The 23,760-nt window shown below is 40.0% G+C and overlaps 1 protein-coding gene across 1 annotated transcript in view; it reads left to right on the top strand.

Annotated features, from left to right (window-relative positions):
• Positions 1-17,111, top strand: part of si:ch211-57n23.4 (immunoglobulin superfamily DCC subclass member 3) — a 28,350-nt gene extending 11,239 nt beyond the window's left edge. Inside the window, exons 4-14 of the mRNA XM_062436245.1 lie at positions 302-432; positions 949-1,086; positions 1,195-1,353; positions 8,582-8,747; positions 10,033-10,283; positions 10,467-10,631; positions 11,192-11,380; positions 13,533-13,646; positions 14,366-14,492; positions 15,102-15,216; positions 17,037-17,111. Of these exons, the coding sequence (XP_062292229.1) occupies positions 302-432; positions 949-1,086; positions 1,195-1,353; positions 8,582-8,747; positions 10,033-10,283; positions 10,467-10,631; positions 11,192-11,380; positions 13,533-13,646; positions 14,366-14,492; positions 15,102-15,216; positions 17,037-17,111 (1,630 nt within the window). The remainder of the gene's footprint in view (positions 1-301; positions 433-948; positions 1,087-1,194; positions 1,354-8,581; positions 8,748-10,032; positions 10,284-10,466; positions 10,632-11,191; positions 11,381-13,532; positions 13,647-14,365; positions 14,493-15,101; positions 15,217-17,036) is intronic.
• The last annotated feature ends 6,649 nt before the right edge of the window (positions 17,112-23,760 follow it).

The raw sequence follows: 23,760 nt of genomic DNA, 5'->3' as shown, positions 1-23,760 counted from the left end.
TAAGTGCATTTATAAAAAAAATAATTACTTCATTTTAAAACATCAATTGAAAAGTATTTCTACATTTGAAAAGATGTTGTCAATATTGAGGAGGACATATCCTAAAAACAACCATTTTTTCTAAATAAGTTGTGACAAATGATGTAAAATTTGAACAAAACAAAACATAGTGTTGCATTGCAAAAGTGAATTATATTTATTCCACATTTTAGTTCACATTAATTTTCCAGATCATCAGCATACAATCACTGGCTGTGATGCTCAGTCTCTCACCTGCACCCTGCTCTCCCCCCATGTTTAGGTACACTCTCCTGCCAATGGGGATCCTCCAGGTGACAGGCGTGAGGCAGGTGGATGCAGGAGTTTTCCGCTGTGTCGCCACCAACATCGCCAACACTCGCTACAGCCACGATGCCGTGCTCAACGTCACTGGTGGGTGGACACATGTAACATAGAGTATAGATGAGAGACACAGTAGAGAAATCTCTGGGGAGTGAACAAAAGTTAACTGCTCTGTCCCCTCTTTAGTATTATTCCTGTCTGTATGCAAGAATATATGGAATGTATCCATATACTTTTACAAGTGATTATCCACAGTACCTTAAAACAAAGCATTTGGTGCATTACAACTTCTCACAACCTGGAAACAAACTGAAAACAAATATTAGTTTTTATCTCAAAGTTAAGGTTTTAACAACTTTTTGAAAGAAGAGCTTGGAAGTTGTCTCAGCTTTTGTTTTTGTGGTGTTGGGTTCATTGATCATTGAACATTATGAAATGTGCTGTGACACTGTTGTGTTGCACATGCAATAGAAATCACTGACAAAGTGAAAGTAATGGTAACAGATCATTGTGGATTGACATGGACACTGCAACACCAGCTGATACTGTTTACTTATTTAGCATCTGTCATCTCATCTATATTCACTCTTCTTTTCATCCTTACAGGTGGAGCTTCCAGAACCTACAAGGAGCCTACCATCCTGTCAGGACCCCAGAATCTCACCATCACTGTCCATCAGACAGCCATCTTAGAGTGCATTGCCACAGGAAACCCAAGACCCATTGTTTCCTGGAGCAGGCTAGGTAGCACCACCGTCTGATAGAATGCATATGATAGGAGGATATAAAGCTTACATCCTCATTGAACTTTTATTTCACAACCTATCTGTGTCTCTGTTCTCTCTCCATCAGACGGTCGCTCCATTGGGGTGGAGGGTATTCAGGTTCTGGGAACAGGGAACCTGATGATCTCAGATGTGTCTCTGCAACACTCTGGTGTATATGTGTGTGCTGCCAACCGGCCCGGTACCAGGATGAGGCGTACTGCGCACGGCAGACTCGTCGTACAAGGTCAGTGCAAAATACTGCTGAGGCATCCATGAACAACTCACCTCACTCCATGGCCCAGAGCTTCTCAGTGTTGTCTTCGGTGTTGGTCACTGATCTCCTCCAAAGACAACTATTAGATCAACAACTGTTGATACTTATATTGCATTCATGAAGTATTACAGGAACACTCCAATAGGTTTCAAACACATTTCTTTGCTAACAGATCTACATCAGACAAGAAGATCATTATAGGTCTGATTATTTAGTTTCAAGTTGTTTCCTAAAACAATGATAACGAGACAAATTAATATCATCATTTGCTATAAAAACCCACCGTGTGAGCAACTGAAGACTGTAAATCTGACTTGAGACTTTAAAAAACTTCAAATTCCACTTAGACTCTGTGTCCTCAATGCTAGCTATAGCTGGGTTCAGAGAAAGTTTTCATTTGTGTTTAGCGAAGCTGAAAAAATATGCTTTCCAAGAACATCTCGGTTGTAATCACTGCCATTTACTGTCTCAAAATTCCCACAATGGAATGAAAAAAGTGTCTTAAATCTCATTTTACTGCTCACTGTAGATTCAGCTACTGAGTGTTAGGTAATACATAGTGGAGGAGTGAATGAAGAAGTGATTTTGTACTTTGTCTTTTATACATTGTTACATTGTGTGGGTGCTAGTGAAACTATTTACCAATAGCCTACGACTAAAGTCACCTCATCTAGGGTTTGTTATAATTTACAGGTATTCAAACTTGACAAAAGCACCATTAAAACATCCTAAATGTTTTTTAATATAAAAACACATTTTAGTTAATGGTGGCAGAGAAGATAAATAGATGAGTTAATATTACATATAAACATACATATTGTTACATACTGAGCTGAACAGATTCATCCTTTCATGCAAACACACAACCATTGGTGCAGTGTGTGTGTGTGTGTGTGTGTGTGTGTGTGTGTGTGTGTGTGTGTGTGTGTGTGTGTGTGTGTGTGTGTGTGTGTGTGTGTGTGTGTGTGTGTGTGTGTGTGTGTGTGTGTGTGTTTGCACTTGACCATATTAACTGTGTGGTGGTGGGGATGGGGGGGGGGGGGGGGGGGGGAGGAAAGGGTCAATATCAAAGCTCCACCCTTTCTTCTCACCTTTGCCCCTGGCTGTTTAGTGGGGATGGAGGCTGGGAGCTTGAGCCTGCTGTATGCTATATAGTGACACTATTGGTGTGAACACTCCCCTCCTCCACCACACACACATATGCACACAACCCCTCCCAGTTCCTTTAAAACAATTAAGCACTGACACCAGTGTCCAGCTGGGTGTGTGCTTGTGTGTATCCGGGGAATGAGGGGGGGGTGGAGGGCCTTCAGTGACGTGGACTCATCCATCACCCTGCACATGTCCATACTTTCAGCCCACTCATATTTCTCAATGTCATTAGCTTTGTTTTAATTGGCTGTCCTGAGGCCAGATCGTTAGCAGCTATCCTCCCAGAGTGTTAGAGGGCAGCACAAAGAGACAAGACACAAACATGGAGAGTGTTTGGTGTTTAATAATTACTACCAGTCTGTGTAATATACTATAGAAAATAGTTCAAAGTAGCTCTAGCTGCAACATTGAATGCTGCTTACAGGTTAATGTGGTAATACTAATAATCCACTGATGTACTGCAAACATGTTGCTGTTGAAACTTCCACATTTTAACAACATGAGTAATAGTAATTTTCATCCAAATGCATATTTTAATGTTGGAGGTGTTTCTGTTAAGTAAAGGATCTTAGTACTTTTCACCACTTTACAACAACACATTGCTACATTCAGTAATTCAGTATTGGACTTTTATTGGGAGACTTTAAACATAATGGGAACATCTACATAGCAGAGGCCCAGTGATCCTGACTTTAAGTCTCTAGTATGGGTCAAACTCCAAAAAACTTTGGATCCCATATTTTCCATAATGGAAATAATAATTGCATCTTTTCATTCAGACCCTTCCTGCAGGGTAATTGTAAATAACTTTCAAACAAACTCTACTGTCTGTTTAGAAGTTCATTTTCTGGTGAACGTGTGTCAGACAGTATTATTGTTTCTGTGTGTTTTAGTCTATATACTACAAATAACATTCTGTATACTTCACATTACTGCTGCTATTAAGCGTGCCTCCATATTTCAAATATGTTATACTGTATAATATATTCATTTCACTACAGTGTGAAAATCAACTAGCAGAGACTCAAAACTTGGTGCTGCATTTGAAGTGAAAAGCTATACCTTCCTTAGAAAATGATAAGATATAATGTAAACTAGGTAATGATTTATACTGAATGAGCAAATACATGCAAATCCTCAAATTCCTTTCATGTATTCTGAATCAGTTATTGAGAAAGTGATTGTATACACATTATCCTCTACATGTATAACTTCAAACAAAGTATAGCATTTGGAATATAAAGCAAAAGAAAGAGGAGAAGCACATCTCAATGACCTAAATCTATTCATATTATTCAGCTTTCTCTTTATCCATCCATCCCTCTGTTCCTGTTGTGTCCCACTCTTTGACTAGATCAATCAATACTTCCCCCTGTCAGTTTCTCTTTGGAGTAGAAGAGGGGAGAAGGGGTTGATCTCTAATATATTCATTAATTTATTGATCTATTTTCTCTCTTTTTGGGTTGAGAGAGAACAAAGAAGCGTTAAGCTTTGGTCATTTGTTTAACATGATACCCCACAATGTGGCTTAGAGAGCCTCAGTTGTGTTTTAGAGGCAGAACCTGCTGCCATGCACTGGTTCTCACACAATCTAAAAGATGGAAACCATTTGTCAGGTATTCTTTAAGAGACATTTGTCAAATATATATACATTTTTACACTTATATGGGGAAACTGTAGACTTGTACAGGCAGAGGTGACTATACTTTATAGTTTTGATGATTTGCAAACAATTTATAATATTCCTTCAAAACACTCCTTCAAATATTAGTTTATTACTGTAAGCATGATATACAACATAGCATCTTTTCACAGGCTCAAACTTTAAAAAAAGAGAAAATAATCAGCATTTGACCTACTTACAAATATAATACCCAAATCAGACAATGAGAAAATGTTATCTTGGAAAAAGTTTGATCTGTCTCTATTCAAGTTTCATTGACAGTCAAGTCGTCCATTCCTGTTTTCAATGTTCAAATGAACTGAACTGTTATGATGACTCACAGTGAAGTGAACGTTTTACTGTCCAGTTTAAGTCAAGTTCAGATCAGTGATGCAGCTGCTGTTTGTGTTTAGTGTGTGAAGGTGGTGCAGAGGTCTGAACTTTCACACAGTCTGTATGTGTGTGTCCATGGTCATGGTCAGCCTGAAGGGACAAAGAGGACAAGAGATAGAGAGACAAAGAGCAGAAGACGACTAGACGGTCAATGCCGGGTGCAGAGCGCTGGAGGAGGGATGCAAAGGAAAGGGAAAGGGGGGGGGGGCGAGGAATGACCTCTCCCACCTCTAACCCTGACTGGGGTCAAGGGTCAGAGAGGCGTATGTCTGTGAAAACGGTTGAGGTGAGAAAGGAGGCGTTGGAGTCGGGACGGATAGATAGGGAAGTGAAAGGAGAAAGGAGGTGTGGTCTCAGGGTTAATTAGGGACGGCCGGAAGATGGATAGCATCCCGGCGGAGGGGTGAGGGCCACCAGGGTGTCACCATGTGGAGGGACACAAAGGATGGCCGACCATTTTGGAGAATAGTGCGTTAAATACACCCATTCCTCACTCCCTTCCTCCCTCCCTCCCTCCCTCCCCCCCTTGCTTCCTCCACATTTTTGTCCACATTTTAATCTGAAAAAAGGCGAGACGAGCTGCAGTTCTTTTATCATGCAGATCCCACTGAGGCCTTCAAGCTCTCACATTTTATATGAACAGCAGCACCAAAAAAAACCTTCCCCACACTGACGGGATTGAGAATCACACACAGAGACACACATATGATGACAAAACCATACAATTATAAATCCCTATTGAATCATGTACTGTATATCATCATTTACTGCAAGGTTCTGTTTATTCATGCATCACAACAATCATTTCATTTTTTTTGTTATAAGCTTTTAACATCATTTTATAAAAGGTGCATTTTATTGATGTACCAATTATATCTATTTCAGGTATTTTAACTTAAATTGTAAATATTTGAAATGAAACTCAACACTTTATGTCATGTTTAGGAGTTAAAAGTTGCTCACTATTTTTGCTGAAGCAGTGTACTGTACAGTTTTAAAGTTCCAGTACTTTACTTGAGTATTTACTTTATGTTATTAAATACTTTAACTCTATATTGGACTCATTATGTGTACAGTATCTGACAGTACATGTACTAGTTTAGATCAAACTTTACATACAAACATATGATCACATGATGATGCATGTATTAAATGAAATAGTATAAAAAGGGTCAAATATGCTACAACTCAACCAATTACAACATCAAAGTGCTATTTAGACATAAATGCATCAGTAACAATAATATGCTTCTATTTGATTTATACAGTAATAGGAGTACACACTGTGCTTTCAATGCTTTTACTAAAATAATGACCTCTTCCACCACAAGTCATTTAAATTCTTATCCATCCCCTAAAATATATTATAATAAATGTATTATCTGGTGTGAACATTTCCTAAAACCAACCAGCGATATACACAAAGTAAACAGACAAATAGTAACTCTTACAGTAGGTTCCTACTCAAAGATACAAATACTTTGTAATACTTGTAGTAATAAAGGACTATGACACCTGGCAGTAATTAAACCCACAGTCAGTCACAGTCAGCAGGTCAGCTGAACATGTAAGCATACAATTCAACAAATATGAAAAATAAATTCTACAGTAATGAATGAAAATGTACTTGGGTTTAAACAGATAGTTATTTATTCTATAAAAGGTCAAATAAGTGAGTCAGTACATACTACATGTATTATAACAGTACATTGTCTCTATTTCCCTACAATTAGTAACAAATGACATAGTTGTTTCCAGGTAACATTATAGTGTATGATTAGGAAATGACTGGACCCATACAATACTCTTTACAAGTTATTGCATTAATATTTAGAACCTGTGGGAAGTCATTCAATAAATGTTTCTTTAAACACTTCTATACATCTACTGCTCTTACTTGTACTTTAGTGAGGAAAAAAAAAAGGGAGCAATCATTGACTGCAAATATAATGTTTAGTTTTATAGTGACATTGTGTGGCTCAGATATGTAAATGCAGTTAGGTTCAGTGCCTGTCCGAGCAGAGGACAGATGTCTCCCTCAACGATCGGGCTGCAAACAAAAGGGACTGAACGTAATAAGATGTATGAGTGGTGGTGAAACTCAAGGTCAACAGAATCACTGATCGATACGGAGTATTGATCCACTGATGAACGGTCAGCTGAGCATGCCTGACACTCAACATGATGGTGGGACAGCTGAACAGATGAAGGGGTGGACAGATATTCCCTCCTGAGAAATAATGACCACACACACACACACACAGAGGGAGAGAGAGAACAGCATTGACAATGAAGGAAACAATGCACTGAACTTGATCTGTTATTAAATATTTTACTGGTGTGTTTGGATATTTTAAGCATCTGAGACATGATGTAGTTCTTTACATATATGACCTTTTATCTTGTGTATGTTTCCATTCGTTTGAATTCTTTTTGTCAATCAACTTACAGAGAATTTAAACTGACCTGTGGTAGTTCATGCAGCACCATGCCCTGTTCCATAGTCAAAATACCTTTCATTATGAATGGATTTTCATTTAAATCCTACACCATGACAACTAGTTGTGACAAGGTATATTAAACTGCAGGTAGCCATAGCAACACTTTAGCTTTCACAGGTTAAACACAGCAGTCCATGTTCACATCTAATGGGGTCTCAGTTGTGCTCACCAAAGTTATCCAGATAGCTTCCTGACACATGCTGTTCAGTGTGACAGAGTACCTAACACATGTAACATTTCTATAAGTAGATTTTTTAGATTATAGTGAAATGAAAAGTGAAGATTTGCTAATGGATGTAGGATAAACACATGGAAAGATCTCAAACATATGCATTGAATGTGCTGTAACATACATGAGTGCAGGGATTGGTCCTTTAAAGCAGCAAATCAGAGAGTGGTATCCAGTGTTGCTCCGTATGGTTTTTAAACTGATCTAAATGTAGATTTACATGAAAAATATAGATATATAGTGTGTTTGATGGTAAAGCTTACAGCACTTAGATATCTTTTCTTCTGTGATTTACAAAATCAAAAAATGTAACAAACTGAACAGTGATATAAAAGAACAACTGCTGTTGTTTGCACAGAATAAATCTGTTTCCAGCCCAAACTGACATCACAACTCGCCTTGTCACATCTACATTTGCTGCAGATGGTGTAATTCCACAACCACACACACCTGCAGGCTGCCATGATCACTGATCCCACTCAAAGTGGTCAGACCAAAACAAAAAGGAAGAATTCCAGGCTGCAGTGATGAATCTCCTCACTGAAGTGGTCATCTTGTTGAAACACCCCCCCCCCCCCCACAGTTTATAGGGGGATGGTTGTGGGTGTAGGGTCACAGTTGGTGTTGAGGTCAACAGATCAATGAGATGCTGAGCTTGGGCTGAAGTGGGGAGGGGCTGCAGGGCTTAAGGAGTGCTGCCTATATCCTAGAATATATATGCATGTCCATTGTGTCACTAATATTGAAGTGGGTGTCAGGAGGAGCAGTCAACCCCTGCATCTGCCAGGCTGTGTGTGTGTGTGTGTGTGTGTGTGTGTGTGTGTGTGTGTGTGTGTGTGTGTGTGTGTGTGTGTGTGTGTGTGTGTGTGTGTGTGAGAGAGAGATGTGGGGTTTGGACAGAAGCTGATGACATATCAAGTCCACTGCTAGGAACTAATAAACAAGCAAAAACCTTATCGGAGGTCAAATAAAGAGTTTTGCACCAAATAGTTTTTTCTGGGTTTTTATTCTTATCAAGATGAATTTATTTTATATCATTTATTTGAGTTCATACAGCTGGGTTTACGGAGAACACAAGCTGTTATTGTATGACAATTGTTGTTATGATTCACAAATCAGCTCCAGGAACTGCAAATTAAAATGTGACTCAGTATCCAACAACACTATCTGCAGTCAGTGGAGTTTCTATGAAGGCTTTATAATTGTGTTTTGTCTCATATCAAATTTTAAGTCCTCAACTCTTTCCGTGTTCCTCTTCAGCTCCTCCGGAGTTCCTGCAGTGGCCGCAGTCTGTCTCTAAACCAGCAGGGGGCAGTGCTGTGTTCACCTGTGTTGCGCAGGGCGTCCCCGAACCTCATCTGATCTGGCTGAAGAACGGAAAGGTCCTAATGCCTGGAAACAATGTCAAACTGACCAATAACAACAGGTAGGTCATGACAGTGATGTGTTTAACATAATCTGAGTGTAAGAAGGACTTTAATGTGTCCTTTCTTAACCCTACACTTTGAGTGTAAAGACACAGAAAAATGGAATGATCTTTAATACATGATTAAGTATTTAAACAACTCAACATGATTAATTGTGTAAGATTATTTTGTGTTAGTTACTGATTAGATACATAAAAGTTAAAAAATATATATATATTAAAAAACACATCAGTGCATGAAAAACTGCTGATGTGTTACCCAGAGGTTTTCATTATTCTGAATAATATAATACTTCTGAACTTTTAAAAACAGCACAGTAAGAAGGTTTAGTTCAAGGACAAAAAAGGACATTACCAACATGTGAGAAATGCATATTAACTCAAGCTCAGATATCATAGAAACGCAATCAGAGCCAGCAATAACAGTGCTGATGCTGTCTTGAATCATGTGATGTCAGTATTACTGAAAGCAGCCAAAATATAGATGTAATTTATATTTAAATCTCTGAAAATAGAGAGAAGAGTCATAGCAAATACAATCCAGTAAAATGAGAAAAACATGCATTAAACAGACACACACATGTGTCACAGAGGTATTAGGAGGATCTAAAAATCCACACATGAGAGGATTTCCTTTAAAATTGCAGTAATCTCAAAGGGAGGCTTTGGTTTTCTATCTGAGTTTGTCAACCTTAAAGCCTTTCTCAGCCTGGATTAAACAGTTGTACCACATGGTGGCAGCACTGCACAGCGTGTGGAGTTACAGCCTGTTTGAGACTGATGCTGTAGTGATATTTGGATCTATATTTAAGTTACCTTGTATCCCAACTATATGTAATATAGTTGTAATGGCTGTTTAACAGTTTTAAATATTTCCAACATTCATTGTAACCACGTATTTTGATGACGATGCCCAAAAACAATCAGTCCTCCTACAGGAAGACTGCCTGTGTGATTAATCAGACCTGAAACAGGCATATATCAGCAGAAATAAAATATAAAGTATAGGTTTTTAATATTAATGATGCTGTTGTATGAGTGTTAATATCAGTATTGTGTTAGTGTGAGTGTTTTGTCATAGAAGTAGTACTGGTACTAGCAGTTGTAGAAGTACTAGTGGTAGTAGTACCAGTAGCAGTAGGACAGCTGGAGTTTTAATAGTAATAGTAGATATAGAAGCATTAACAATATTGCTTCTGTTGCATTTATTCCTTCAGTCTCAGTACTGTAGAGTTTGTCAGTATTTGACTGGCAGTGAACTGATTCTGTTATGTTGTCTGTGCAGTACTCTGGCTCTGACCCGTATCAGCTCTGACGATGAGGCCATCTACCAGTGCATCGCTGAGAACACTGCCGGGACCAACCAGGCCAGTGCCCGTCTGGCAGTGGCTCAGGCTAAAGACCTGCCCAGCGCCCCCCAGGGCCTCACAGCCGGTGGCCTGTCCACCAACGTCCTGCAGATCACATGGAGCCAGCCGCCCCCCAACGTCACTGAAAGCATCATCGGCTATGTCCTGCACATCCGAAAGATAGGAGGTGAGTTTTAGCACACACACAAAGACACACACACACATACACACACACACGCACACACACACACGCACACGCACACACACACACACACACACACACACACATAGACTACTGTACAGAGACACCTTCTGCACTGCATACTACAAAATATTTACTCAATCAAATATGCCTTTGTGTGTGTTTCAGAGCCCGACAGTCTGGAGCTGCAGGAAGCCATCAGCAAAGGCACCTTCCAGCATGATGTGACCAACCTGGAGCCAGCCACTACCTACTCCCTCTACCTGAAGGCCTACTCCCCTCTGGGAGCCAGCCAGCAGTCCCACACTGTAGTGGCAACAACACTAGGGGGCGGTAAGAACATGAAACACTGATGAGGCATGCTGCAGATAAGACTACCTCTGCTCTGTCTGCTGATTATCAGGAGGAATGGATGCTCATCAACCTAAAAGCAAAAGAAAAGCAGTGAAAGTATTTATTTTGAACAGTAGGGTCAAAAATTTGAAAAAAGTGATTTGAAGGTTCAGACATGTAAACAACCTGGAGAAGTTATGTTGAAAAGAAAGCTAAATCTAAGAAAGACAGATTACATTAAGATGTTTGACAGTATTGATTTACTTGTATAGATAAGCATCTGTCACATAAACACACAGGTAGGACACATGAGCATGAGTCTCACTTCTGTCGTTGAAAGTTGAAACTGAGGGTGCTTCACCATCTAAGCAAGTTATACAAAATTATTTTTGCTTTATTTTGATCAGTCCACTTCCTGTCAGCTACTTCAGTTATTACATGTTTCAACTAAATCTGCTCTTCTCCTCGTCGCCTTACAGAACAGTTGTATTTTTTGGTCTTCTCTAATCTATCAGCTCATCTCTCATCACTGTCCTTCTCTGTTTGTGCTATCTCTCCAGTTCCGACCCCTCCCACCTTCTTCACCAAGGTGCTGAACTCCAGCTCTGTGCAGGTCCTTTGGGAGCTCCCGAGCAAGGCTGGCAAGGCTGAGGGTTTTAGGCTGTCCTACCGCAGGGTCCCCCACACTGACTTCCAGGGGCCCATCCAGCTGCCATGTCACATCAACGCCTACATCATCTCTCACCTAGGTGAGTCTGGGCTATGTGTGTTTGTGTTTTTGTGTTTGTGTGGGTATGACTTCATTTTCAGGGACACAGACTGGGGACAGTATTTGGGGCCAAAAGCTGTGTCCCCAATTGCTAAAAGGCAAATTTTTTGGATCAGTGGTTAAGGTTAGAGTTAGGTAAGTGTTATGTTTTACGCAAGTAGTGGTAATGGTTAGAGTTAGGGTCAGTCTCCAGGTAATGAATGTAAGTCTATATAAATACCCCAAAAGTGACTTAAGTAAACCTTTGCCCTCAGTCACATCTCTCAATGCTTTCTGTCAGGCTGCTGTCTCTGCCGTTGGGTTGACACACTGTAATCCAACCACCCCCCTAACACTGATCCTAATCTGGTATAAAAATGAAACCTTGTCATGTTTGATCATGGCTCTGGCTGTTCATCGTGCGTGTCATAGCTGCACCTGCACGTATTCCCTCAGTAATCAGTATTAACTATGCAGCATTATCAGAGTGCAGGGACTGCTGATGAAAGTGTAGTCTATGAAATACATAGACTACACTATACTTCCACATCATTCCACCACCATGTCACTACTTCCTTTTCCTGATTTCTGGACAGCAGCATCTGTCTCTCCCCCAGGTTTATTTAGACAGGGACACTTCCAGGCTCAATATGTGTAACCATAACAACACGCTTATCTTGGTCACCCAGAATACAATATTATTGAATTGGAAAACAGGACATCAGCCATGTTGTACTGTCAGCTGTTATTTGATTGTATTTCAAAGGGAGAATGAGCGCCTTTCTTGAAGAGTGAATGTACTACTTAGACCAAATTTGGGCTCTACAGACATCACTTACATCACTGCGTTATTGATTATATGGTGTCCAATACCCACCCCAGCCTATTTTTCCACTCCAACATAGAGCTTTTCCTAATTTAATTTAATAGGTTTAGCTTTTTATAGATATATCTTTTATGGTAAAGCTTCCTTTACAGGCCCTAGAGAGAAACTGTGAAGCGTAAGTGTAAATCACTGAAAGGCTGCTACAGATGACCATGTTACTTGATGTAATGAACTTAATTCATTTCTTGTTCAATCTTGACAGCTTTTTTATCAATAGGTCAGTTGCATATGCAAAAATATGAAAGGCACCTAAACAAATATTCAATTTAGCATATATGGAGAATAAAGTGGAAATTAATGATAATTATTAATTTTCTTGGGTTTACATTGAGTAGCTTTTCTCCTCCAGAAAACAACAACTGCTTGGAAACTCAATTTAACTGTCTCTTTTTTTTACTCTAGTTTCCACATAATTAATGCTTATAAAGAATCTACAGACTAGAGCGCCCTGGTGGTCGAGTGGTTAGAGTGCATGCCACATAATCGACCATGAAATAATATATATCTCTCTAAGCTGCAGTATGACTAAAGGCTGAACACTATGGAGTTATTGACAGAGTAATGAGCCCACTGATGTCCCTGAATGAGCCTTTGTCTGTCCATTATCTGTCAACCTTTCCACCTAAAAGCATCCCCTACATCAGCTGTCTCTACATGGAGCATTCATTGAACACACATCGATTTTCACAGCAGAGGTGCTGTCTGTGATAATCATGTTCGATGCAGCCATGTGTTGCATGACAATTAGTTCATCATTTCTTCATCCAAGAGCGCTGGGTGTAATTGCAGTTGAATGTGTGGCAACAAGTGAAACATGAAAAACAAAGAAAAACAATGCTGGAAAGACTGATTGAATGTGTTGGTGCCATTTACAGACTGAGTCAGTTAAAGTCACAGCATGAGACACCATCACTAGATGCCTAAATGAGAAGGAGTAGCTGGTGCGCAGGGAATAAGACCAAGATATAAAATGGTTTTAAGATTTTGGTTAATAAGCTGTGAAATGATAACATGTAAATTGTAGATGATTTGGTAATTGTCTTTATTCCAGTTAATCCAATTTCCCCTTTGATCTTTGGGGTATGCAATTACACCCCCTGTACTTCCAATAAAATAGCCAAAATTAAAGTAGTAAGAATGGATACTTGAGTATAATATATAATATAATTCTGCCCATAAAGAACACACATCCTCAGCAGTGAGGAGTGAGGTGAATTTATTCCATTTCAAACTGTTACATGACACTGTATGGGGTTGTCTATTTTAGAACCTGGTGCGGTGTATGAAGTCAAGCTGGTGGCCTACAATGGAAACGGGGAGAGTGACTGCTCCAAGAGACTGGTGTCACTGGCAGAGGAAGGAACAAGCGCCCAAACTACAGGTGAGGAGCATCACAGAGTGTGTCCTAGAACAGCTTTCAGTCACTACACTGAGCAGATGTGTGAAGTTTGTACTAGGAGAGACAAATATGTAATCCCATATATCCCATATACTCTACTACCTACAACTGCTTTAATATGATTAGGTTAAAGGAACAGATCAGCACAGTCTACATTACATTCAAACAATGAGTTATGATTTATACTTTAATACATTCAACAAATGTATGATAGAAAACTTAATTTGGTCAAAATATTCATGCATGTAATATAATAGTCAATAAATATCTGATGTCTTGATATTTAATAGAATATAAAACTTTAAAAATGGGAGAGAAAATCTGATGTGGACATAATGAGGAAGATTGTCATAATATCTGGGTAAATCAGACTGAAGACCACCCACTCAGTGTTAAAGTGAGAGCTCTGTAGAAAGAATAAAATCTGATACTGTGAGACTCCAAAGTAGAAATTTATACAAAAAGGCTCTCACTGGATGCAGCTCGGTGAAAAGAAATATCTTATTATTGTCATATTTTGTCATCGTTATTAAGAATTTTGGAATAGAAATAGATTACACTTTTTCAGTAAACTCCTCCACCACCTTGGGCTGATAGAAAGAAAGCTATCACACTGAAATGGCTACAGTTCTTAAACATTAAGTCAAAACCTTAAGATTACAGTATCAGCAATATGTGACATACTGGAAACTTGTTTGCAGGAGGGAACAGTCTGTGTCAGTGCAGGGATGGAGAGGCCTCTCTGGGCAGCATTGTTATCGGCATTCATATCGGCACCGCCTGCATCATCTTCTGTGTTCTCTTCCTCATGTTTGGATACCGTCGCAGGTAAGAGCCAATACGCTCCTTTCTACTTTTATGTGATAAACTATCATAATTATTATATTATATTATTAAATTATAATCCAATGAATTATGTATCATGCTTACTGATATATGATACTGGGACCTGACCCATGCATTAATTACTGTAATAGGACTGACCTTCATGAGTAGGGCTGGGTATCGTTTAAAAACTACGATACCGGTACCGATCCAAGTACCCATAAAGTGATACTGATACCAACTTACTACGTCATCCGATACCCATCATGTGAATAGAAGCATTAAATTGTGACTTCACCACCACAGACGGTTTGTAGCAGCTTTGGCAGTGGGCCAATCACATTTCGCATTAAATCAAAGAATGCTTGCTTTGATTGGCTGTGAGCAAGTCCATACAAATAGTCATGTTTTCTAGCTCTGGGTGCAAAAAGGGTGGATTGCAGTTATTGTTTGACGGGACTCGTTTCAATACTATTTGGTATCGATTTATTTTGGTCGATACCTAAAAGGTATCGAGTACCGATACCCAGCCCTAATCATGAGTTTTTCTTTAGTATGCTAATACAGTGAATTTCTTCAGGATATGTACTCATTGCTGGCACTTGTTTGCAGTTTGTTTTGCAGTAAAGGGACTCAGGACAGCTGGTCTGTACCGAGGAACAACACAGGACACAACAGTATCCCTAAAGATGCAGCGAATCGCCCCAGAGTGGAGTCAATGCCTCAGGTAGTCACAGCATGTTCAAACTTCATTTATTAAGTACAGTTTGATTACAGAACAAAGTATTCCATTGAGTAAAACAAGTACACTGTTGATGGACCTGATAAATAACTGATTAGGGAGATAAACAACGATAAAGTCAGCTGCTTCTGTCGCTAAAAGTTATAATATATTTGATAGCTCTAGTGTCAAATCCCTGTGGTTACACTGCAGCACGCTCAATCAGGCAAGTAACTTATATCAATACAACAATATGCCACAGCTGCAGAGTAGTTCCACACAGTAGAGCTGGGAACAATTTGGGGCAAGGGGTCAAAAAGGAAGGAAGAAGTTCATATGCAATAAACTTTATAAATTAACTGTGCTAGATAATGTAATCCACTGATTTATTACAACATCACAACATACATCTTTTAAATCAGACATTTTTGCATGCTAACAGACTCATCATTAGTGTGGCAGGACAGCCAGAAGTTGTCTTTGCCAAAAGAGAAAGTGGGGGGGGAAAAGAATGTATTTATTCGACAAGTGGAAGGTTTATTTCAGTGAATCTCATCCAGACCATCCGAGTCAGAGATCTGCTGAGTCAGACTAACTATAAAACTCGCCCTGGCTTTAGCACTTACTGTATGCAGTGACAGACAATGCCAATAATTCATGCATTCATCACAGGTCTATAGCAAAGACCGACTTGGGCTACATAGAGCAGCTTTAAATACCAGTGTGGTCACCTTTGGCTCTACCCTTATATATGCTTCTATAATATGATGATATTTAACAGTAAAACTAGGAGTATATAAACTGACAATCACCTGTAGTCAGTCAACACAGTTTTAGGTGTTGTTCTGGCTGTACACTTGATCAAAACAAGTCCATGTAGCACTGCAGTCACCGATGGTAGAAGTGACAGCACTGCATCTGTCATCATGTGTAAGACGTTCACCTTTAAGAACAGCAGTTGTCAATATTTAGGATTGCATTCATCTCTCATTGTATTTGTTAGATAGTAGTGACCCTGAAGTACTGGGTGAAATGTGATGTTGAAATTCATCCATCTGTGAAATGACACAATGATATATTTGACCTAAACTGCACACTTTAAAATCAATACAGGCAAGAGCTTCTTACTCTATCAGCCCTGAAGAGGTTTTGTTATTTTTACAAGACTATTCTTTGACTGATACCCTAATAATCACCTCTTATTGTTACACAGCAAAGAGTCCAAAAGTATGGGAAGAAACATAGATTTTATGACAGGTTTTATGACACCATCCATCTCATCCTTGGTTTCTGCCACTGCGGATTTGGCACAGGAGGATGGCCATAACCGCCTATTATAAAGAGTTCTGGAAAAAGCTAAGAAATGATGCTGAAAACCACAAAAATAAGACCACGTTATACTACGCCGGCATTTGTCTTTTGAGTTTGGTTATATCAAAAGTGAAATGCCCCGTAAGAAATTAAGACCTCTACGGTCCTCAAAGATGAGTAACAGCCTCAGGTAGCTGAAGTTTAACTGCCAATCAATACCATACACAGATGGCTGCTCAGTGTGATCTATCTTTGTTCTCAAATGGAGCTACGAGAAAACAGTGTAGATACTAGACTTCACAATTCAATAGTACAGTGACTCATTGGTCTTATAGTGATGCGTAAGACAGGGGAAACTGCCAGGAGTACCCTGCTCAGTAGTCAGCTTCTGATTGTTGGCCTCTAGTGTTAGTGTTAGTTGAAATCACTGGTTGTGCATGTCATTTATATTTCTTGATTCATGTCTAATTCGTTGTCCTTCCTATCTTGTTGTTGTTGACTCTTCCTCTCAGCAGGTGGTCTGTCCAGCACAGTGCCAGGTCGTCATCGAGCAGCACCCGTCAGGTTTGCCTGGCACGGGCACTGGCTAGCACTGGTTAATAGTATCCCCATCCATTTCCCTATCCTCCCCTCCAATAGTCTGCTACTTACAGGAAACTCAAGCCCGCCCATCAATGAGCACTGTCTGTGTCCTTTGATAGTGGTCAGCCATAGGTTTAGTCTCCCCTAAACCTGCTGCTTATAATATTAACTATTCTAACTGTGACAAAATGTATATAGAGTTAGAAAACATCCTGGTCCTTTGCCACCCCATCCCTATCCTTCACTCCTACCTCAAACCAAAGCGTATGCCTTTATTGCCTGTGCATGTGCACATGTGCATGTAGAAAAAGCCTTCAGAAAGCATTGTCACTCCAGATTATGTCCTGTCCTACACCTGTGTACACCACATCTACTCATGTCAATTTTCCAGTGGGAGTCTGTTCCATAACCAAAATATTCTATTTCTCAGATCTCCCCTGGTAAGCTGACATGTGAAGATGTGCACTCTTAAAAACGCCAAATGAACCAAATATTCTCACCTGATATGCCAATTAGTCTGTTGTGACAGAACTCTTGACTTTGCCTTCAGTTCCTCTGCAATAAGAAAGGGAAGAAACATAGCGGCCTTTGCGAATGCCTTAGAGAGGTGAGAGTCTGATTCGAAATGATTGTCTATCACCATACAAGCCATGTAGAAGAACCATGTGAACCCTTCACTCTTTACTTCCCTTTTCCTCCTCCCGAAAGCTGCACACCTCCAAAGAAAAGCTACCTCAGTCTACTGAGAATGTTTTAGCCATAGTTGAGGCCAATGTTAGCCTGCTGATGCTGCTGGTGCTAGCCTACCTCAACCAAAAAAATACTGAAACCCTTTCCCTTCAGCAACTACTTCCTCAACTAGTGCCAATGCCAGTGTACCGTGCCAGCCGCCAAACAGGCCTGTCCAGAGAGTGCTCACTGGGATGACTACCATGGAGAGCATAACTGTGGCATAGCATGAACATCACTCCCACTTCCACAAGCCCAAGCCTTACTGTACCAGAGATCAACATGAGCCTGAACATCCTCCTGGTCCAGCCAGGTCACCTTTTTTTTGGTTTTATTGGAAATGTTAATGTTGCTTCTGATCTGGAGGATATCCAGAGGGCCATGTAGCTCCTTGATTATTGCTCTTCCATTATGTGGTTATCCATGGCTTTCATATATCCACAAGTGTCCATCTCCAAAGACATATTTGTGCAGAAGATGTACTTCATGGAAAATATGGACCTCAAAGAGTGCTCTGTGAACATTATAAGGCATGCATTCTATTTTTCCATGAAGTCCTTCAAAGAAACAAGCTAACAGGATGCATGTTTGATCTGCACACAACTGATGGCATACTGAAGATAAGCCTCATAACCAAAAATACTGTTTTAGGCCATGCTGCCGAGTTTACTCTCCAGATGCCAAATTGGTCTCCCTGGGACCTCGAAGACACTGAGTTGGCGGCTAAAGAAGATTTAAGGTGAAACTTGCCTGAATGCACGGACAAGGCCTGTGTTTCACCATGTCAGCCTATCCAAAAAGTTCTTCTATGAAAACCAAGCTGAATGATACCCAAAGAGGTTTCTTTATTTTCCTTTTTATTTTTTTTTTAAGAGAGACTACGTTTCCTTCCAGTTTTAGATTGTTCCTGTTTGAAAGGGGTCACCTATATGTAAAGTGCTTTAACTGAACCCAAGCCAAAAACATTTTTGCTCATGATTTCATTACCATTTTTTAAAGAATATCCTTCATATCCTTAAGTTTGGAAGTCATTCCAGGTGCACCCCTTCAACATGGAACCGTTTATTTTGATTATAACATTTAACTTTTAAAGAGTGACCAAATGAAAATGTCAAATATTTTGAAAGACTTTTATTTCAATACTATAAGGAATACTTGCTTTCTTTTTTTAAAGTAGTTGAATTCTTGCCAAATATTTAGAAGAAATATGTAACCAAATACCTTTACATTTTTAACATTCATAGTCTTTACTTTTACACTTCCTCATAAGTAAAGCACAGAAACATGCGTGTGAGCTTGATATACATGTGTGTGTGAATGGCTGATAGAAGGTAAACCTCGAGGGCAGCAGCTTTGAGAAGGAACACAAAGTTAATCTTGAGCCAAGTTCTTTATACACAACCGACCCAAAGAAGATGACACACATTCAAAGTCCACCTGAATTCAAATAGCTTATTTAGTAAAGATCTGCTTTGTACATTACAGATCACCTACCCGAAAATGAGAAAGCTACATTTGATTTATTTGGTTTTATGACAGGGAGGATGCTTGCTGTTGCTTCTCTATGTATGCTGAGTGAGGACGTCTTTGCATGTAGCCAATCAAATTATTTCACTTCGGTTCCGTATAACCCAACAACACAAAAACAGCCACTGACTTTGAACAACATCCCACATTAGCTTTTTTTTCCTCATGTCTCCTTCTTATCTAACATCTTGGACACATGTAGCAGTGGAAAAGTGCAGTGCTAATATCAGTGTGCAGACTACATAGCTAACTAATTAGCTAGTAAGCTGCAGCACATTGAACACCTTCATTTTGACTTGATTTTTGATTGAAAAGCAGAATGTGTGATTGTGACTTCAGATGGACTTTAAATGGGTTTCTTTGCTGATAACGTGAGAAAAAGCAGGTTTTAAACGTATTATTACATGACTGAAGATACTCATATTTTATAAACCATAAGTGTGCGTCTCCTCAAGCTGTTCCTGTCTTCAGGGTTTGTCTTAACCCTTTATGAGTGTTAAAGGTTTACTCAAAGCAGAGCAGTATATAAAATGCAGGCTTTTTGCCTCGTCTGAAAGCTGATAAACCAACATGATACCAAAAAAAAGTATTTGATATGGAAGACCTAAAAAGTCCATGTGTTAATGTAAAGTGTGTAGTGGTTAAGCTAGGTTTTATAATGGAAAGCATTTGTTGCTTCTGTTTGGAACGTTTCATTTTTCTGTCTCTCTTCATTTGAGTCTTTTGTTCATCCTGCTAAAAAGGAAAAGTTGCCAAAACAAATGTTTGTTTTTTAAAAAATGTTTATTATTGTTATTATTATTATTAGATATGATAACATGAATTGTGATCATTTCAACTGATTTTGTTTTTTCATGTGTGAGTATGAAATGAACATTTTGTTAGGATTGCTTTATGATGGTCTTTGAGCAAGTGATGTGAGTTTTCCAGAGACTGTAAATTTAAGATTTCTGAAGCCAAACTCATGTTCTGCCCTAAAGAGCCAGCAAGTAGAAGACAAAGAACAATGAAAAAAGAAAAAAATATGTAGTTAAGTTGAAAATGGCTGCTAGTATCAACAAGAAAAAATGCTTTAATGATTATAAGTGCTTCTCTGTTCTCTACGCCTCTTACTGGTGTATTATAGCCAACTAAAAACCTAAAGCTTTAACCTGTTTTGACTGAGGTGCTGTCCTTGGTCTTTGGCCAAAATGAAAAGGTTTGAAGGTAAAAGACTGTAGACGAGTTGCAGCTGGAAACAGGGACCAAGCTATAACCTTCAAGGGTTTCACAGTACATTTGTAGCACATTCACATAAAAGCTATTTGAAATGATGTCAGTCACATAAATCACAAAAAACTCATTTATTATTGTGTTGTTATTTTCAACCTGAGACTTCTGTTACCAACCCAGTACAGTGGAAGACGATAGGATTCCTGTTGCTTGAAGCCAGACTGTGTAACTTTTGAAAGAAGAAATGACATATATTTTTCCCATTACAAATCACTTCATAAGAAATATATTGGTTGATACTAGCTAATGTTAGAACACTCTGTATCTACATATTGCTGTAATTAACATCACTCAGGTATTTTGCTGACTTTATGAGTCTGCTCTACATGCTGCTGTTACACAGTGTTCTAGCATATTCTGTTATCTTCTAATTACCACTTGTGTCCACAGTGGCCACTGTCCAGCAAAGGTTACACAGGCTTGCTGTAAAGCATTCAAAAAACTATATGTAAAAACCTCAGTAGCAGTTTGTACTTTCTACTTTAACAGTACTACCTGCACTGTTGTACTACCTCAAGGGGGTTGGTGGGAAGAAGTGGGTTTTTTGTGATTTGTTTGAACTAACCCTTTAAACATTATTTATTTATTTATTGAACCCGAGAGCTACCGTTCTCTTAAATTTGTGAAGGTACTTACAAGACAACACCAGCACATAGCCATAGAAACTGTGGAGCTCATATGACAAAATGATCAAAGTAACTGCTGAGAGCATTCCCAACCAAACAGCTTGGTCTCTGTATGTCTGGATTGTACTTTGCCTTCTCTCCTTCCATGATCACATTCCAATGCGCCTAAAACCAAATAAAGACATTTTGTTTAACTAATGTTTCTTTGTTTTATTTTTGTTAGCATTTAATAGATTAATCTTGTGATATTTACAGGGCTTTTATTCAAGGGGGCATCCTCAAGCTATTTTGCCACACCCAAGACCCATATCAGTTATCAAGTTACACCACTTCTGAAGCATGTGCAATGTTTTGTGAGTTTTCTAGCACCCATAACTACTCAAACATGCTGAATGTAATTAGAGGGTGCAGAGCTGATGTGTCAGATCAAATAACTTACTAGTTTAAATGTGGGTGCAAAGTGTTGTGAGTTTTTAAAGGCCTGTGATTTTATAAAGAAAATTGATGCATAATTGATCAAATGTGATCAAATATGACTAAATTGGATCAGATAAATCAGATACAATTAGCATCAATGTTGTGCTGGTTTAAATGTTTTCTCTCAACGTAGGGTAGGGTAGGTATCTTTATTGATTTGAGGAAAATAAGATTAAATCTGCTTCACCTGTCACTGTTGGTTATTGTTAACAATATCTAACATCATGAACTGCCCGCAGTGTCATTCAAAACTCATGGTTCTGAAGGAGAGACAGACCTGGGCAAGTGAATGACAGCAGCTCCTGCAGAGGAAGCTGTCCGACACTGAGGCAAACCTAATTGAACTAAGTGTTACACAGACTGATCAGATCATCTAACTGCTACAGCAGTGCACACCACCACCATAACACCATTTATTATTGTATGTACAGATGAAGTCCACTTCAGTCAACTGATGAAGTCCCTAAAATACAGGTGAATGCTCTGAAAAGGCTAGTGAGTTGGACCTTTACCTCCCACTCCCACTAATAAGACTGAGGCTGTCCTTACTGTTTAATCCCAGGAACACTGCACACTTGTATATACACTGCTCAAAAAAATAAAGGGAACACTTAAACAACACAATGTAACTCCAAGTCAATCACACTTCTGTGAAATCAAACTGTCCACTTAGGAAGCAACACTGATTGACAATCAATTTCACATGCTGTTGTGCAACTGGAATAGACAACAGGTGGAAATTATAGGCAATTAGCAAGACACCCCCAATAAAGGAGTGGTTCTGCAGGTGGTGACCACAGACCACTTCTCAGTTCTCATGCTTTCTGGCTGATGTTTTGGTCACTTTTGAATGCTGGCGGTGCTTTCACTCTAGTGGTAGCATGAGACGGAGTCTACAACCCACACAAGTGGCTCAGATAGTGCAGCTCATCCAGGATGGCACATCAATACGAGCTGTGGCAAGAAGGTTTGCTGTGTCTGTCAGCGTAGTGTCCAGAGCATGGAGGCGCTACCAGGAGACAGGCCAGTACATCAGGAGACGTGGAGGAGGCCGTAGGAGGGCAACAACCCAGCAGAAGGACCGCTACCTCCACCTTTGCAAGGAGGAACAGGAGGAGCACTGCCAGAGCCCTGCAAAATGACCTCCAGCAGGCCACAAATGTGCATGTGTCTGCTCAAACGGTCAGAAACAGACTCCATGAGGGCCCGACGTCCACGGGTGGGGGTTGTGCTTACAGCCCAACACCGTGCAGGACGTTTGGCTTTTGCCAGAGAACCCCAAGATTGGCAAATTCGCCACTGGCGCCCTGCGCTCTTCACAGATGAAAGCAGGTTCACACTGAGCACATGTGACAGAGTCTGGAGACGCCGTGGAGAACGTTCTGCTGCCTGCAACATCCTCCAGCATGACCGGTTTGGCGGTGGGTCAGTAATGGTGTGGGGTGGCATTTCTTTGGGGGGCCGCACAGCCCTCCATGTGCTCGCCAGAGGTAGCCTGACTGCCATTAGGTACCGAGATGAGATCCTCAGACCCCTTGTGAGACCATATGCTGGTGTGGTTGGCCCTGGGTTCCTCCTAATGCAAGACAATGCTAGACCACATGTGGCTGGAGTGTGTCAGCAGTTCCTGCAAGACGAAGGCATTGATGCTATGGACTGGCCCGCCCGTTCCCCAGACCTGAATCCAATTGAGCACATCTGGGACATCATGTCTCGCTCCATCCACCAACGCCACGTTGCACCACACACTGTCCAGGAGTTGGCGGATGCTTTAGTCCAGGTCTGGGAGGAGATCCCTCAGGAGACCATCCGCCACCTCATCAGGAGCATGGCCAGGTGTTGTAGGGAGGTCATACGGGCACGTGGAGGCCACACACACTACTGAGCCTCATTTTGACTTGTTTTAAGGACATTACATCAAAGTTGGATCAGCCTGTAGTGTGTTTTTCCACTTTAATTTTGAGTGTGACTCCAAATCCAGACCTCCATGGGTTAATGAATTTGATTTCCATTAATATTTTGTGTG

Source organism: Scomber scombrus, chromosome 16 (assembly GCF_963691925.1).
Source record: "Scomber scombrus chromosome 16, fScoSco1.1, whole genome shotgun sequence".
Classification (NCBI taxonomy): domain Eukaryota; kingdom Metazoa; phylum Chordata; class Actinopteri; order Scombriformes; family Scombridae; genus Scomber; species Scomber scombrus.
Note: the sequence above shows the minus strand (reverse complement) of the source record. Positions and strands in the feature narration are given on the sequence as shown.